At 46.2% G+C, this 15,343-nt stretch overlaps 2 protein-coding genes across 15 annotated transcripts in view; both read left to right on the top strand.

Annotated features, from left to right (window-relative positions):
* ATP2B2 (ATPase plasma membrane Ca2+ transporting 2) overlaps positions 1-4,080 on the top strand; it is a 367,384-nt gene extending 363,304 nt beyond the window's left edge. For 10 of the 14 annotated variants that reach the window (XM_045990373.1, XM_045990363.1, XM_045990365.1 and 7 more), the window contains one exon: positions 776-4,080. In XM_045990373.1, coding sequence (XP_045846329.1) covers positions 776-1,087 — 312 coding nt within the window. In that variant the 3' untranslated portion in view covers positions 1,088-4,080. The remainder of the gene's footprint in view (positions 1-775) is intronic. The other 4 variants (XM_045990367.1, XM_045990372.1, XM_045990371.1 and 1 more) reach the window with 2 other exon arrangements.
* A 4,043-nt stretch (positions 4,081-8,123) lies between these two features.
* The window catches only part of SEC13 (SEC13 homolog, nuclear pore and COPII coat complex component), a 43,422-nt gene continuing 36,202 nt past the window's right edge, over positions 8,124-15,343 (top strand). The window contains exons 1-2 of the mRNA XM_045991037.1: positions 8,124-8,264; positions 10,940-10,984. Coding sequence (XP_045846993.1) covers positions 8,262-8,264; positions 10,940-10,984 — 48 coding nt within the window. The 5' untranslated portion in view covers positions 8,124-8,261. The remainder of the gene's footprint in view (positions 8,265-10,939; positions 10,985-15,343) is intronic.

Here is a 15,343-nt window from a genome sequence, read left to right as displayed (position 1 = left end):
TCACATTGTCCAGGCTTCCAAGTGTAGCTGTGTGTCTGTCTGTGTGTGCTGTGTGGTTCCCGACCCCTCACCGTGGCATGCTCCCGCCCCTGAATGTCATCAGTCTGCCGGCTCCTCCGTGCTTTCTGGCTGCCTCTGCTCTGCACCCCAGAAAGCCCTGAGTTGGCTTTGGTTTGCTTTGCTGCCTTCGGTTTGATGTTCTGTTCTCTGGCCCTCATGTGTCTTCTCCCATCCCAGCTCATCCCACTGGTTTCTCCTTTCCGTTCCTCTTCTGTTCGTGACATGTTATCTGTTCCATGTTGTATGGTTTCTTAACTGCGTGTGGTTTTCTTAAGATTAATGTTCTAAAACAAGCTTCTCCTCCTTCCTCCTTTATTCCCACCTGGTCCCGCTCCCCTTCTGCATGGTTGAACTTCTGCTTTAAAGTTAACAAGGCTCAGTCTCTCACTAGGTCTGGGTGCCCGCCGGAGTGGACTATGCTTCCTCTAACCACTGTTTCCCACTATCTCTGTGATGGGGCTTGATTCCTCCTGTCCTAATATTATAGTTCTGATCAAAACCAAAGCAGTTTTTAAAACCTCATGGATGCATATAACCTGAGCCCCCTCTCCCATTCTTCCCCCTCCTGCCCGCGCTCATAACACCCAGCGACTGTGGATTCCAGCCGCCCGCTGTGCCCTAACCCCTCCCCATAACCCTTTCTCTGAGCCCCCCCAGCTTGGCTGCTGCCCTTCACCCCAGGACAGTGCTTCTCACCCCTGTGCTTCCCTTGCAGATTCGCGTCGTGAAGGCGTTCCGTAGCTCTCTCTATGAAGGTCTAGAAAAGCCTGAGTCTCGAACCTCCATTCATAATTTCATGGCTCACCCCGAATTCCGGATCGAAGATTCACAACCCCACATCCCCCTCATTGATGACACCGACCTGGAAGAAGATGCCGCGCTCAAGCAGAACTCGAGCCCGCCGTCATCGCTCAACAAGAACAACAGCGCCATCGACAGCGGGATCAACCTGACGACCGACACAAGCAAATCAGCTACCTCTTCAAGTCCAGGGAGCCCCATCCACAGCCTGGAGACGTCGCTTTAGCTGAGGACCCCGCTGCCACCCACCCCCCTCCCCGGGCCCCATTCATCCAGGCACCCAGCTCACCCAAACAGCAACGAGCAACAACAGGAAACCAAATACTGGCGAGAAAACCAACATTTCCACCCAACAGACCCTTTTTCTGGCTGCGATGCTGTTTGAACTCTTTTTCACTTTGAGGCAAGGGGCGGGATCTGCTCGGGGAGGGGAGCTTATGGAAGTGAGCGATTTTCCCAGAACCAGCCCTTCCCGGCTCCCACCCAAACACGGACCAGCCATGCACCCGCCAGGCCACCATGTCCCCTGCATGAATGTACTGGACACTTCCAGTCCTCCCCTTGTTTGGTTTTGGGGGGGTCGGGGAGGGTTTTTTGTTTGTTTTCTTAGGCGGGAACTGCAAACAGACTCTTTTCTGAGACTATTTATCCAATCCACTGGTCTGTGAGTTTTTGAAATGCTTGTGCAGCATGGTCTCAGTTGTATAGGTTAATTTAACAACTTTTTGAAACTGCAGAGCTTAACTCGCCTAGTAAATTTGCACCAACGGAACCGAAGAACTTCATAAACACTCACGAGGTTATATCCATTTCTTTGTATCTATATCAACGTATACTTTTCCAAGACTGTATACGTCCATATAGATATGTGTGTATATATATATATGTGTGTGTATATATATATATATATATACACATACATGCGCACACACACACACACGGATATATAAAGTTTTTTTGCCGGCATGTTGCCTTGTTTCCGCTTAAATTGCTCTATTTTAACTTATTTATGTCCTAAAACAAGAATGTAATTTGTTTACAATCCTGTAGATAACGTCCTTGGCTATTTGTATGGTTTAAGAACACTGGCGGCTGAGATGCTATAGAAAACAGCTCAGCCCAACAGACAATTCCCTGGATTGCAACCTCGATGTTTTACAATAGCCATGCTCTGATTTTTGCCTGCTGTTTCCGTTCAATTATGTCACTACCGCGGGAGGCTCAGGCAGAAGCCAAACGCGACCGAAGAGGAGTCGCCATCTGGAAGGAGGTTAACACCGTGCTCCGTGCTCCGTAGACACAGGGAGAGGAGGAGAGAAGGCTTCCTAGGTTCGCAGCACTAATGGCGGGCCCGGCCCAAGGATGACAGGGTCCACTCAGCGCTGGTCGAAGACTTTTCTCTCGATGAAACTCGCTTGAGTTTACGAAGAGCATTTCAAAAGGAGGTTCTCTTTGGCACTGTCTGGACAAGGTTGAGGTAGTGTTGCAATATTATAAATGCTACTGTGTTGATTTCTTTTTTTTTTTTTTTTTTAGTAATTTAGAGGTTTATTTACTTATAAATTGCAGCATATGAGCTGTTGGCCTATTGGATGAGGATCATGATGGCTGGATCCTACTGGATCCTACTGGATCCTACTGGATCATGATGGCTGGATCCTACTGGATCCTACTGGATCATGATGGCTGGCTGCTTTTATTTTTATTTTTGAAGAAGAAGAGCCTTTTTCTCTGCACTATTTAGATCCGAACGAACCTTATGACGTGTATATTGAGATGTATTCAGTGTGATTTTTAAACCAAATTGTCTTCCTGTAGTCGCAATATATACTGTAGCCTTTTGACAGCAAGTCTTGCTTTCCCAGACAGAAAGCCATTCTGAAACCCTACAGTATCACAGGTGAGAAAAGGTGGTTATTTTTCCCCCAAGACAATAACAGCACTAGTAATCCCACTTAATGAAAGCTTATTTAATTGTACGTCAGCCTCTTAACTGCTAAGCACTTTGTGGGTATCAGCTTTTTTCATAAAAGAACTTTTGTATTTAATACAAAGTTTGCTTTGAGACTTTTCAGCATACGATCTTTTTCCATAAACTTGTACAGTGCAAAAGACATTTTGAATACCATGATCGATGACGTCCCACGCTTCGAGGAAAACCAAACACTTTCCACCTCGCTTGCGAAATTCATTCCTCATACTGACCCCTTCCCACAGTTGCTCTGTGTCAGCTCGGCCCTTCCCTTCTCCAGGCCCAGAGAATTCTTCCACAAATAAGATGAGAGCCACTCGGGAAAAGAGCCATAGTCAGCTGGGAGGGCCTACGGCTGGGTGGCTGTTGAAGGAACCTGAGGCTTTGGGATCCCAAGTCAGCCCATCCCACCTGGCAAAACCATCCTGGAAGGAGGACTTTCTATGTGTGAGAGCATCACCTGAATGTCGTGAGGGAATCTCTCTGAATGTACCCAGCAGAGAAAACTGCATCCCCAAGGGGGTGACCAGCCCTCAGATGTGCTTCTTGATTCCAGTACAAACACCGCCAAAAGCCAGCCTGCTGTTCTCCTGCCGAGAAAGTGAAGGCCTCCACACGTGACAAAACCTGGAGCAGCTTTGGAACATGGTGTTTTTTTGTAGTTTCCTTTCTCAAGGTTTTCCATCTCCCCACCTTCTTCTTGGTTCCAATCCTGTGTCCATGACCTCATTCCCCGATAGCAGGAAAGCCGCACTTGCGCCCCATGCTCCCTGTTCGTTTGGGAGGACAGGAGGGCTTTCTCTGAGCGGAGCCTAGCTTGGGGAACAGGGAGCCATGGAAGTGACCAAGGACACCCGACATCAGTGTTGGTCTTTTCTTGTCAGGGATGATGGATGCGCGCGCGCACACACACACACACACACACACACACACACACACAGAGGAAATGATTGGTTTGTCAAAACTCACTGTAGTACATAAAGCTTGCACTCTGCGTCCTATATCTAGCAGCATGGGGTACGTTTGGCAGTTCACCCCATTAGGGGGTCAATAATTTATGACCATTCATCTGTTTTTATGAATTTTTTTATCTAGACAATAATTGTAAATAAAGAACTCACCGTCTCTGTTCATTTAATACTATGCAATGGTTATGCTTTCAATTGCTGACTCTTCTTACTCCCACAGTGTGGTTCTGAAATGTCTGTGGTTTAAAAAAAAAAAAAAGGCAAAAAACTAACATCAAACAGAACACAGTAAATATATACTCTGTAATGTACTTTTTTTTTTCCACTTTGGGACTGCACCATCCCCTTAGCTTCTTCTCTGTGCTCTGGACAAGGGCTCCAGGAGAAGATAGCAGATTCCTTCTGAGGTCTAAGCTCAGCAAACTTGTCTCCCCTCAACAGATGAGAGAAGAGCAGGGAGCCCATTCAGTGACCCCTGGGGCTGGAGAATCACCCACCTTTGGAGGTGGGCGGGGAGGAATGTTTCCTCTCTGCGACTCGGGCCAGAGCTTTGCCTAACTCTGAAGCAGCCTCCACTGCTCCCACCAACCCCTCACCATGGTCCCTTGCCCCTTGTCCTCACCAGAACACAGAGTAGACAAGAGAGAGGGTGTCCCGCTTTTGAGACCAGACCAATGTTAATGACGGTACTGGGCCAAGGATTCTGGACCCGTCTCAGCCAGGGGAGCCTACTTACTGAATAGCTGCTCTTTTCCCAACCATGCTGAAATGCCACCTGTACCACATACTGAAAACCTGTACAGATTTGGGTCTGTTTCTGGAATTTCTCTTCTGTTCCCTTATCTGAGTGGCTCATCTGCACCAGACATACAGTTCTAATTACTGTTGCTTCAGATAATGTTTTATCATGTGGAAGGATAAGTACCCTTCCCTCTTTTTCTTTTTCAACAAAATGTCCTGGTCATTGTCTCACAGCTATTCTTTTAAGTAAGCTTTCAAATATTGCCAAGTTTTCCACCCCGAGCACTTCCCCCACCCAAGGGCCCTGCCATTCGATATGCAAAGGGCTTCCTTCCTGCCATTGTAACTACTGTTCACTCAGGGTCACTAGATAGAGTGTCCCGTGAGGAGAAGCAAAAAGAGCATCCTAAATTTGGGGGACCTGTATCCTAAGTCAGGGTGTCACCAGGAGAGGCCACCAAGCCCCCCACCCCAACCTCAGTTTGGGACCCAAAGTCACCCACCTTGATTGTCCTGGGGGTGGACCCTGCATCTTCCCCAGGCCAGAGGAGGAAGAGGGCTCTCTTCCACACCTGGAACTACCAGAATTCATGGCCCAGTTGCTTTTATTTCTAATTCTCCTCATGAAGAAACATTTACTCCTGTCTCCCTTTCCTGAACTTTTTTTTTTTTTTCTTTTTTCTGTTTTTGTCAGGGGTGGGAGGTGTCACTTCTTGTTCTTTATGCAAAGCTTTTTCGGCGGTTGTGTGATAGGTCCTCTGGGATGCAGCAATTTCTTTCCTGGACCTTCACACCACCCAGACTCCCCCTACGCATTCGTGCTCCACTTAAGGGAGGCTGTCACCTGGGTGTACCGTGACATGCCTTCCACCCTAAACTCTCTCCATAGTGTCTGAGATCCCATTAGAAGATGGTTGGGGTGCGTTTCTTGAAGGCTTTGGGTCTTCCAGAGCCAAGTCCTATCAAACAATAGCAGAAAACCCCCAGGTCTTTTCCGAGTTCCAAGGCAAGCTCTCCTGATTGTGATATAGAGATCCTACTCAACCAAGTAGAGGGAAGGGGATCCCAGGCCCTGGGCATCAGCCATCACCCCCTCCACCAAAAACAAGACCTTTGAGGCTGCTCCGGGACCTTCTCAGCCCCCTAAGTCTGTTTTGTAATGCCTGTGGTGCTCTCCCTCCGGACCTTTCCTCTTGGGGGTCGCCACACTTTGCTAACTCTTGTGTGCACATATTTTATAACAGAGTAGCGAGGAAATGGTGCCGCTCCAGCTTCCACAAGCTGCCCGGGCTCTGGGGGGCTCTGGGACAATCGGGGCTGGGAAGTGACTGTGCTCTTATTGTACACTCTTTATTTCTCTGTATCTCTGGCTTGTGCTCTTTGTAATTAATGGGATTTGTCTGCCTTTTCAACACTATCCTGAGCAATAACAATAAATGCACACGTGGAAACGCAGACACGGTACACATCACAAGGCCTTTTTCCGCAGGACAGCTGGGTCCCCGCCCTCCGTGGATTTGGACTTGGGGGGAAATGGAGTCCCTGGGAGGGAAAGTCACTATGTCCAAGGGTGCACAACTCGGTGGGCGGTCTCTCTCCTTCCACCACATCACACCTTTCAAACTTCCACCATTTAAGGGAGCGAGTTTAACCTGCCATTAAGTCATTAACCTTCCATGAGCAACAGTGGACAGTCCCAATGAGCAAGACTTTGGGGGAAGAGGTCTTGGGAGAAGAAAGTGATTTGGAGACAGAGGGTCTGGGAGGTAGGGGCACATACTGGGGAAAGTTAAGAATGGCCTGATTTGGGGTCTAGGATCAAATGCAGGGAGGTGATGGGACAAAAGATGTGGGTGGCACCCCTCACTGGGGAGGGGGAAGCAGAGGGGAGCCTGGCGCCCCAAGAATCTGAACTTTGCAAACCTCTGCTGAGCATCAGCAGAAAACAAGAATGTGGCCAGACCAAGAGATGATCTCAGTGTTGGCTCAAAGGTTGAGGGCTGCACAAATGCGCTTACACACACACACACACACACACACACACACACACCACTAAAGGCCAGCCCTTGTTCGGGAACACTGATCTTCAGATCAAACACTGTAGAGGCCCATCCAAGTTCTAAACAGTTTCACCTCCCAGGGTCAAATTACTCGCAACATCAATGATGCTTCAGTGTAGATATTTTAATTTCCACTTAACAGAAGAGGAAACAGCAGCTCAGAGAGAAGAAGGGTATGCCCAGCTAGAAAGGATAAGATAAAGTAGTGCTCCTAGCAGTCTTGATGCCAGAATTGGCTCCTGAAACCTCCATATTACAGTGCCTTTCAGTCCGACTAGTAATGAATAAGATACAGTTGCATTGCTTGTCCCAAATCCCCAATCTCTCCAACGTCAGGGCCTATACCAGGGAATTCCTTGAATAACAACTATGCCCCATGCATTATATTTGCATTATGCCTTAAATGTCACTGTCCCTGTTTTCCACTTGAGAAAAAGAAAGGCTCAGAGAAAAGCAAGGCTCAGATGCACCAGAGAATCAATGGTGCAGCTAGAGATGGAAGGCCAGGGCTTGTCCCTTGAAGAACAGGAGACCCAAGAGCCCCACCCACTTTGTCCCCAGCTCCACTTTAAGTGCTGCTCCCCCGCTCCATCCTTGCAATATTTCTCCATTAGAGAGGAATAATCTTGGAAGCTGGGATGGGGGTAGAAGGGTGGGCTGCTGTCTGGACACCCAGCCCTTAACTCTGTAAGAACCCACACCCTTACTCCCTCTCCTAAGCTCCTTGATGGCCTAGGTCTATCACACTCTCTGAACCTTAACATCATCTCTTCAGCAGTGACCATCTCCAGCTAGGGAGCTTCCGTCCAGTGTCAAGAGAGAAACCGAGTGATTGTGACTTACTCATGGAGAGCCTAGGCTCCACCCTAGGTCCCTGGACTCCTTAACACCAGGAGGGGTCCAGGTCTGCCAGACCATGCCTGTATGGCTGAAGGGAGCTCCCAGGCCCCACCCAGCAGCACAGCATTCTCCATGTGCTTGCGGGAAGCCCCGGACCGAGGGGCTGAGGCCACTGGGGTTTGGGGTCTCGGTTCTAGTTGCAGGAGCCTAGCTAAGATCCCACCCTGTCTGGGGTTTCTACTTCACAGGACCCCAGGACTGTGGGGAAGGGGCAGTTTGAAGACATTGGTTCCCACGGCTTGGGCATAGCCTCTGGTAGTTGGCATTCCTTGGCCTTCTCTGCCCCTAGTTCCCGCTTTGGGTGCTGAGGAGGGACCAACAACAAGGAAGCAACAGTAGATCTGGTCAGTCTACCCACTACCCCCAAAATTACTCATCCGACAATGCTCATCCTAAGGCCGGTCGCACCCAGAACCGGAGGGAGGCGGGTGAAGCTATAGCTATGAATCCTTCCTTTCGTGCATAGAGCTCAGCAAAAAGGAAGTGCTGGTCAGGACAGAAGAACCGCAAGGCCCGCGGAAACGAGAGCCCCGCCCCTTCGGTCTCACGCGTACGGCGCACAGAAGGGGAGGGGCATCGGGAGGGCGGGGGTGCCGCCCCGGAAAGGCTCGGAACGTTTGTGCGAACGGACCGCGTTGCCACCCGGCCGCTCCAGCGCCACGGCCGGACCGCCCACCAGCCCGGCGCCGGAAGTGAGCTGTTAGGGGGCGCCGCTGGGAGCTGCCACGTCCGAGAGCGGGAGCTGTTGTGTTCGCAGCCATGGTGAGTGTGGGGACCGGGGACGCGGCCCTCTCCCGGGTTCCTTGACCGTGCTAAGGTTCAAGCTCCGGGCTGGTGCCGTTCAGGTTCCCTCCGCCGGTTTGGGTTTTACGGGGTTCTGGTCTTGCCCCTCGGAACCTTTCGGAACGGGAGGAACCTCTTGGAACTCTGCGGGCCGCGCCGCTACCGCGTCTCTCGCTCCTTTTCTTCCTCTTCCCCCAACAATTGAAAACAAAACCCAGAACATCGTAGGAGCTAGTGTGTCCCGAGCCCTTCGTAAGTTCTAGACGTTGTTCATAATCTCAGCCTGCTAATAGCCCCGCAAAATAGGTGCTTCTGTTATCGATACTTTACAAATGAGGAAGCTTGAGCTTTGGAGAGGTGAAGCCTCTTACACTACTAGTCAAGTGGCAGAGCTGAGATTCCAACCCACGTAGCCACTCCCTTCTACCACCTACCACCTCTCCCACCGGAGATAATATGTGGACATAGATGTAGGGCTCCGAAGTTGATGGGCAGTTCTAGACACTGATGTAAGGATGAGCTAAATTGCTCTCTGAAGGTAGGGACTCGGGTTTTAAATCTCTGTAGTATGCAGTGTACAGTCATTCCACATTTACTCATTGAATGAATGCCTGAATGGTAACGAATGAATAAAAGTGCGTCGCTGGAGCCTGGCACAGAGTGGGGGGGTTCAGGTATCCAGTGCACTCAGGAAAATGGGTGTGCGGGGGGGTACTGAGGAAACTTGGATGAACCAGAAGTCAGGACACTGGGTTTAGTTCTTGCCCTACAGGGTTTGAATTTACTAATCTCTTGAGGCCCCTGATTCTTCAGCTGCTGAGTAGAATCTCTTGTGCTCTGATACTCAGCTCTCTCCCTAAATGAAATTTTAACTCTTCAGCGAATTCTGCAGAACTGAATTTTAAGGGCTGCCTCTTACTACTTAACAAGGATCAGACCACCTAAGGTGCTTAGGAGGGAGGATTTTTTAGAAAGGAGCTTAAAAAAAAACAAAAAACACTTGTTCAGAATTATGTTCACCATCCTGGCTGGTGGGTGAGAGTGGCTAAAAATAGATGCTCGTTATCCTTAAGTCCCTTTGGTGACCTCATGAAACTACCAGGAAACTTCTCTTCCTGACTGTCCTTAGCCCTCAGCCTTTGATTTAGGGAATTCAGTGTCACAGCTACTTTATGTTCCAGCTAGGCAGCCTAGTTGAGTGGAAAGCTTTGTGAGCTGGGAATTAACAGGTGGGGGCTCTTTTTCCAGCTCCGCCTGTAACCACCTCTGTGATTTCAAGTGCTCCCTCCTTTCTGGACTCCTTCAGTTCCTTAGTTATCAGACTGCTCCAATTAATTCTGCCCTTTGCCCGGCTAGCTCAGTCGGTAGAGCATGAGACTCTTAATTCTGCCCTTTGCCCTTCCCAGTGCACATGTGAAAGCACTTTGTAACCCAGACAGCTTGGCAAGAGTAGGAGACGCTTCTCTTTCTTACTGCCTCTGCAGACGTTGAAGGTCCGCTTATTTTAGGGAGTCTCGAATTTAATGAAAGAACCTGTGCTTACTTGATAAATACCTTTGAACTGCTTTGCACCTGTCCACCTCCAGTGTCCAGCTCTCTGAAACGTCAAGTCAGACTTTATACCTGCAGGGCTTGTGCTGGAAAAAGATGAAATGGGGAAAGTGATAAGAAGTACCAGCTCCAAACTGAAACCTCCCTTTCGACCTTTTTTTATCCCTGGAAGCAAAGTAAAAATCTTTTTTATTCATTTACTTATTCATTCAGGAAGCAGTCACTGAGTTCCTTTTGGTTGCAAAGCACTGTGCAATTGGAAACGTTTCAGAACTATGGATGTTACAGACCCTGGGTCCAAGGAGCTCACCTTCTGGTTGTGAGAACAAAGTGTTCTATTGTGAGAATAAAATGTTGTAGACATTCAGTGCTTCAGATATTCAGAGGAGTCCAGCTGGTTGGGGAATCTGGGAATCTTCAAGAAGGGGGGCATAGTTTGAGCTGGACCTCAAAGAATGAGTGGGAAAGTGATGACCGTGACATCTGTGTTCCAGCCCCATGAGCTGCTCAATCCTGGATCCCAGTAGATGAGAGCCTAGGATCTGTCATAGGTGGTGAACCAGAGAGCAGTCTACCTTGAATCATTTCTCCAGGTGTTGGCTATTAACTCTCAGATGCCCCAAACTGCCTGTGAGATCAGAAGCTCTGTGATCCAGGAAGGGAATAACAGCCATAGATCCCCCAGTGTCCCTCTTCAAGAGTGGTGAAGACTGGTTGCCATTGTCCCCTCTTTACTCCCTCTGCTTGGACTGTAGTTTTTTTCCCCGGTGCCACCTGGCAAATCCTCCTCATCTAAGCCCCAGTTCATGTCTACCACCATCAGCTCCTCAGGCCGCTACAGTATATGTAAATTGCTATTACTTATCTTTCCATGGTAGAGTTACCTATGTACAAGATTTGGGGTGGGGGGGGTGACAAGAACACTTATTTGTGTCTATATCTCTAGTCTCTGGCATGATGCTTAGCAAAAAGAAGGTACTTAAATGTTTGATGTGTGAACAAACAAATGCAGTCAAGAACCTTGGTAATGAATTGTAGTTTTAATAAGATGATTGCATTCTAACTGCCTTCTATTCATTCACCAACCGTATCTTTGGTTCTAGGTGTCAGTAATTAACACTGTGGACACCTCCCATGAGGACATGATTGTAAGTATTCCTTTTTTTTTTTTTTTTAAAGAGTTTATTTATTTATTTGACAGAGAGATCACAAGTAGGCAGAGAGGCAGGCAGAGAGAGAGAGAGAGGGAAGCAGGCTCCCTGCTGAGCAGAGGGCCCCATGTGGGACTCGATCCCAGGACCCTGAGATCATGACCTGAGCCGAAGGCAGCGGCTTAACCCACTGAGCCACCCAGGTGCCCCAGTATTCCTTTTTTTAAAAATTTTATTTTATTTTTTTTAAGTGTTCCAAGATTGTTTATGCACCACACCCAGTGCCCCATGCAATACGTGCCCTCCATAATACCCACCACCAGGCTCACTCATCCCCCACCCCTCCAAAACCCTCAATTTGTTTCTCAGAGTCCACAGTCTCTTATGCTTTGTCTCACCCTCCAATTTACCCCAATTCACTTTTCCTTTCCTTCTAATGTCCTCCATGTTATTCCTTACGCTCCACAAGTGAGTGAAACCATATGATAATTGACTCTCTCTGCTTGACTTATTTCACTCAGCATAATCTCTTCCAGTCCCATCCATGTTGATACAGAAGTTGGGTATTCATCCTTTCTGATGGCTGCTTAATATTCCATTGCATGTATGGACCATATCTTCTTTATCCATTCGTCTGTTGAAGGACATCTTGGCTCTTTTCCACAGTTTGGTGATTGTAGCCATTGCTGCTATGAACATTGGGGTACAGATGGCCCTTCTTTTCACTACATCTGTATCTTTGGGTAAATACCCAGTAGCACAATTGCAGGGTCATAGGGTAGCTCTATTTTTCATTTTTTGAGGAATCTCCATGCTGTTTTACAAAGTGGCTGTACCAACTTGTATCACAGTGTAAGAGGGTTCCCCTTTCTCCACATCCTCTCCAACCCTTGTTGTGTCCTGTCCTGTTAATTTTCGCCTTCTAACTGGTGTAAGGTGGTATCTCAATTCAAATTTTGATTTGAATCTCCCTGATGGCTGATGATGATGAACATTTTTTCTTGTGTCTGTTAGCCATTTGTATGTCTTTTTTGGAGAAGTGTCTGTTCATGTCTTCTTCCTATTTTTTGACGTGATTATGTTTTTTGGGCATTGAGTTTGAGGAGTTCTTTATAGATATTGGGTATCGGCCCTTTGTCTGTAGTGTCATTTGCAAATATCTTCTCCCATTCCGTGGGTTGCCTCTTTGTTTTGTTGACTTTCTTTTGTTGTGCAGATGCTTTTTATCTTGATGAAGTCCCAAAAGTTCATTATCGCTTTTGTTTCCTTGCCTTTGGAGATATATCTTGAAAGAAGTTACTGCCTACTTTCTCCACTAGGATTTTTTTTTTTTTTTAAAGATTTTATTTATTTGACAGAGAGAAATCACAGAGAGGCAGGCAGAGAGAGAGGAAGGGAAGCAGGCTCTCCGCTGAGCAGAGAGCCCGACGCGGGACTCGATCCCAGGACCCTGAGATCATGACCTGAGCCAAAGGCAGCGGCCTAACCCACTGAGCCACCCAGGTGCCCCTCTCCACTAGGATTTTGATTCCTGCCTCACATTGAGGTCTTTCAACCATTTTGAGTTTATCTTATATGATGTAAGAGAACGGTTGAGTTTCAATGGTCCTATTTTCCCAGCACCATTTATTGAAGAGACTTGTCTTTTCCCACTGGATATTTTTTCCTGCTTTGTTGAAGATTATTTGACCATAGAGTTGAGGGTCCATAGCTGGACTCTCTACTCTGTTCCACTGGTCTATGTGTCTGGTTTGTGCCAGTACCATGCTGTCTTGGTGATCACAACTTTGTAGTAAAGCTTGAAATCAAGACAACATGATGCCCCCAGCTTTGTTTTTCTTTTTCAACATTTCCTAAGCGATTCAGGGTCTTTTCTGGTTCCATACAAATTTTAGGATTATTTGTTCCACCACTTTGAAAAATGTCGGTGGAATTTTGATCAGGATGGCACTGAAAGTATAGATTGCTCTGGGCAGTATAGACATTTTAACAATGTTTATTCTTCTGATCCATGAGTCTGGAATGCTTTTCCATCTTTTTGTGTCTTCAGTTTCTTTAATGAGCGTTCTGTAGTTCCTCGAGTACGGATCCTTTACCTCTTTGGTTAGGTTTATTCCAAAGTATTTTATGGTTCTTGGTGCCATAGTAAATGGAATCGATTCTCTAATTTTCCTTTCTATATTTTCATTGTTAGTGTATAAGAAAGCAACTGCATTCTGTGCATTGATTTTTGCATCCTGCCCCATTACTGAATTGCTGTATGAGTTCTAGTAGTTTGGGGGTAGAGTCTATTGGGTTTTCCATATAAAGTATCATGTCATCTGTGATTAGAGAGTTTGACTTCTTTGCCAATTTGAATACCATTTATTTCTTTTTGTTGTCTGATTGCTGTTGCTAGGACTTATAGTACATGTTGAGCAACAGCGGCAAGAGTGGGCATCCTTACCGTGTTCCTGATCTGAATGGGAACGCTGTCAGTTTTTCCCCATTGAGAATGATACTCGCTTTGGGTTTTTCATAGATAGATTTTATGAAGTTGAGGAATGTTCCCTATATCCCTATACTTTGAAGAGTTTTAATGAGGAGCGGATACTGTATTTTGTCAAAAGCTCTTTCTGCATCAATTGAGAGGACCTTGTGGTTCTTCTCTTACTGATTTGTTCTATTACATTGGTTGATTTTCGAATGTTGAACCACCCTTACGTCCCAGGGATAAATCCCACCTGGTAATGGTAGATAATCTTTTTAATGTATTTTTGGATCCTATTAACTAAGATCTTGTTGAAAATCTTGGCATCCGTATTCATCAAGGATATTTGGTCTGAAATTATCCTTTTTGATGGGATCTTTGCCTGGTTTGGGAATCAAGGCAGTGCTGGCTTCTAGAAAGAATCTGGAAGTTCTCCTTTTGTTTCTAATTTTTTAAACAGCTTCAGTAAAATAGGTGTTATTTCTTCTTTGAATGTTTGGTAGAATTCCCCAAGGAATCCTTCAGGTCCTGGACTCTTTTTTGGAGGTTTTTGATCACTGCTTCAATCTCATTACTAGATATTGGTCTATTCAGGTTGTCAATTTCTTCCTGTTTCAGTCTTGGAAGTTTCCAGGAATGCAGCCATTTCTTCTAGGTTCCTTAACTTACTGTTGATAATAATTTCTAGTGATTGTTTCTATTTCCTTGGTGTTAGCTGTGATCTCTCCCCTTTCATTCATAATGTTATTAATTTGGGTCCTCTCTCTTTTCTTTTGGATTAGTTTGGCCAGTGGTTTATTGATCTTATTGGTTCTTTCAAAGAACCAGCTTCTAGTTTCGTTGATGTGTTCTACTGTATCTTTAGTTTCTAACTCATCGATCTCTGCTCTAAATTATTTCCCTTCTTGTTTGTGGGGTTGGCTTAATTTGTTGTTGATCTTCCAGTTCTTTAAGGTGTAAAGAGAGCTGGTGTATTTGGGATTTTTTAGTTTTTTTGAGTGAGACTTGGATGGCTATGTATTCTCCCCTTAGGACCACCTTTGCCGTATCCGATGAGTTTTGGACTGAAGTATCTTCATTTTCATTGATTTCCATGAATTGTTTTAAGTTCTTCTTTGATTTCCTGGTTAATCCAAATATTCTTAAACAGGGCGGTCTTTAGCTTCCAAGTGTTTGAATTCCTTCCAAACTTTTGCTTGTACTTGAGTTCCAGTTTCAAACCGTTGTGATCTGAGAATATGCAGGGAATAATCTCAGTCTTTTGGTATGGGTTGAGCCCTGATTTGTGACCCAGTATGTGGTCTGTTCTGGAGAAAGTTCCATGTGCACTCAAGAAGAATGAGTATTCTGTTTTAGGGTGGAATGTTCTGTATATATCTATGAGATCTGTCTGGTTCAATGTGTCATTCAAAGCTCTTATTTCTTTATTGATTTTCTGTTTAGATGATCTGTCTATTGCTGAGAGTGGTATGTTAAGATCCCCTACAATTAATGTATTCATTTCAGTATGATCCTTTATTTTGATTAACAGTTTGCTTATGTAGTTGGCTGTTCCCATGTTGGGACCATAAATATTTACAATTGTAAATTTGTAATTCTTGGTGGATAGACCCTTTAAGAATGATGTAATGTCCTTCTGTATCTCTGACTACAGTCTTTAGCTTAAAATCTAATTTATCTGGTATGAGAATCACTACCCCAGCTTTCTTTTGAGGCCACTGGCATGAAAGATGGTTCTCCATCCCTTCACTTTCAGTCTGGAAGTATCTTTAGGTTCAAAATGTGTCTCTTGTAGACAGCATATGGATAGGTCCTGTCTTTTTATCAAGTCTGCAACCCTGTGCTGTTTAATGGGAGCATTTAAGCCGTTCACGTTGAGAGTGATT

This window comes from Meles meles, chromosome 20, assembly GCF_922984935.1.
Source record: "Meles meles chromosome 20, mMelMel3.1 paternal haplotype, whole genome shotgun sequence".
Classification (NCBI taxonomy): domain Eukaryota; kingdom Metazoa; phylum Chordata; class Mammalia; order Carnivora; family Mustelidae; genus Meles; species Meles meles.
Note: the sequence above shows the minus strand (reverse complement) of the source record. Positions and strands in the feature narration are given on the sequence as shown.